The 2,519-nt window shown below is 57.6% G+C and overlaps 1 protein-coding gene across 1 annotated transcript; it reads right to left on the reverse strand.

Moving 5' to 3' along the window:
- Window positions 1–560: 560 nt before the first annotated feature.
- On the reverse strand, window positions 561–2,511 carry CHST2 (carbohydrate sulfotransferase 2). The gene has a single exon (XM_004712062.2). The coding sequence runs from the start codon at window positions 2,497–2,499 to the stop codon at window positions 1,084–1,086; it is 1,416 nt and encodes a 471-aa protein (XP_004712119.1). The 5' UTR covers window positions 2,500–2,511; the 3' UTR covers window positions 561–1,083.
- Between the last annotated feature and the right edge of the window lie 8 nt (window positions 2,512–2,519).

Consider the following 2,519-nt stretch of genomic DNA (forward strand, 5'->3'; position numbering starts at 1 on the left):
TTGTCAGAGGCTGAAAAATAAACACACCAGGCAGATAAGCTTCGATCACTTTTCTATCAAAGTTGCTTGTGTCACCATCAAACATTTTTGAGGTTGGTGCGTTGACCCAAACCTTACAAATCACACTTAAAACAAAAGCCCTCCCTTTTTTCAGACCTAAAGGACCAGCTGTGGTGCTTCAACGTTCCCAAGTTCTGAACTCAATGGTAATCAAAACCGAATGCCTTCGAAACCTCAAGGGGTTGCTTCTTCCTTTCTGCACTCGCGGTGCAACAGGAAAGTAGTGTGTGCTCTTTGCCTCTGCTGCCCCACTTGGTTTTTTGCCTTTATAAGTTGAGTATTTGTTCCCACCCCAGGAATGGGCACCTGACAGGCTGTGATTTACATGTGAGAAAACAACACTGGTTCTTGCCAAGGAGTCAGAGCTGCGTGCCCAACCAGCTTAGCTGCCTCCAGGAACCACCTGGGTAAAGAAGGGGTGGGGGGAGCTGGGAGCAGGTTCTGGCTGGAGTCACAAAGGACATGTAGCACAGGTACATTCAAAGGAATGGAGGCAAATATAAAAAGAACATTATTTATTATCTTTATTAACACTCACATGTAACCTTTGCTTTTTACACAAAAGTCTAAATGAATGCCTCCTTGGTTGATCATGCCCACTGGGGGTCTTTTTGCTCCCGAACCACTTCCCTTTTCTCTACCCCACCCCCAACACCCAAATTATTCTTTTACATGTTCACAGATACCACGAAGTTTGTAAACAACGATTGGGGCTACTGAACTTGATATCATCAACATCCCACTTCCGAAGGGAAGGCAAGTGGTGGAGGCAGGGGACGGGAGAACCACCAGGAGAGGGGAGGAGGGGCAGCTGGTCAGAACTTTCAAGTCTTGCCTTTTCTGAGATGTGTGTGTTGTGGCTGTTTCTTGAAATCCAATGACTCAAAACACTGACAGCAAATACCTGTGGGGTTATTTATATTATATATCTGTAATGGAATATGTGGGCTTCCTCAGTTTGCTTAAACACACCACAATCCTGTCGGTGTCTGCACAAGCAGTCGGAGCACCCCAGAAGCCCCCTCACAGCCGGGGATTCCTGAGCAGGCTCCTGCTGAGGTCTTTGACCTCTTCGGGGCTGTTGACCTGCTCATAGCCCAGAACCGCCATAGGTTGAGAGCAAAACTCCTCCACCTGTTTGATCTGCTGGAAGGTGAGGGCGGTCCTCCAGGCATTGGCAGCCTGCGTGGCGTTGCGGGCTGACACCACGAAGGGCTTAGAGGAAGAGCCCGAGCCACTGGTCATGTTCAGCGCAAACTGCTCCATCTCGGCACTCACCAGCAGCCCCACGAAGTCATATACCCTCCTCAGGGTCTTGACAGGGTCTCCCACCAGGTCCTCGTACCGTACCACGAGGTAGTGGCCCTGCAGCCAGTCAGGGGGCTGCAGGGCCGTCTGTAGCGTCTTGGCCATGCTGTTACAGATGACCTCCATGGCGCCGAGTGCATGGTAGTCCGCTGGACCGCCCATGCCTTCCTTTTTGGCTCCCAGCTTGTGGCCGGCAGCCTCCAGGAAGGGCATGCGGTGGGCACGCGGGTCCCGGCTCCGCACCACTTGCAAGCTTTCCCGGATGAGGCCGTGGCGTGAGCGGATGCGCGAGCTGGCCACGGCGCGGGGATCTCGCACCAGGTGGATGACCTTGAGGTCCAGGGCCGGGTCTCGCAGCAGGGGCGCCAATACAGCTACATCAAAGACCCGCACACCCTTGATGACCAGCGTGCGGTATTTGCGGCACTCCTCTTCGAAGCGGGCCAGGCGCTGCGGTGGGCACTTCTTGCAAACCCGGTCGTCCACGAGCCCCACCACTTCCTTGCGGTAGGCGGGGCAGAGCGGTGAGGAGCACACCACCTTGTTGGTGGCCGCGCCAAAGATGCCCAACGTGGTCAGGTTGCGCCCCCCGCTGCCCGCGGGGCTGTACAACTGGAAAACAGAGAGGTCGCAGCGGTAGAGAGCGCTCAGCATGTCCCGCGCCGCCCCCTGCAGGGAAACGGCGTCCCCCGGGTACAGCTTTTGCCACACGTGCCACACTGGCTCGTAAAGGAAGAACACCTCGGGATTCTGGTTGAAAAGTTCGCCGAAGAAGGACGAGCCCGAGCGCCACGTGGTGAACACATAGACCAACTGACGCTTTCCCCCGGCGCCCCGGCTGCCATTGCCCAGGGGGGCGGCGGCCACGGCCGCCCCGGCCGCCCCGGCGTTGGCGGGCTGGCGGTTCGGGGTGTGCAGGTCCAAGCGGGTGTGTGCACGGGGCGGCGCTGCCGGAGGGGGTCCCGGACGCCCCCAGCCACCCCCCGCCGCGGCGCCCAGCGGCGCGTCGGGGCTGCACTGCTGCAGCGGCTCCTTGTGCCACTTGTAGTCCAGCAGGTTGAGCATGGTGAGCACCAGCAGCAGCGCATAGCCCGCGCACAGCACCAGCGCCTTCCTGCGGAACACCTTCATCCCGAGCGGGGACGCGGGCC

Source organism: Echinops telfairi, unplaced genomic scaffold, assembly GCF_000313985.2.
Source record: "Echinops telfairi isolate 266 unplaced genomic scaffold, ASM31398v2 ScPeMD7_16;HRSCAF=60, whole genome shotgun sequence".
Lineage (NCBI taxonomy): Eukaryota > Metazoa > Chordata > Mammalia > Afrosoricida > Tenrecidae > Echinops > Echinops telfairi.

What these genes read in the sequence shown, in the direction of transcription:
- CHST2 (XM_004712062.2), bottom strand. Translation starts at nt 2,499, where the DNA reads ATGAAGGTGTTCCGCAGGAAGGCGCTGGTGCTGTGCGCGGGCTATGCG.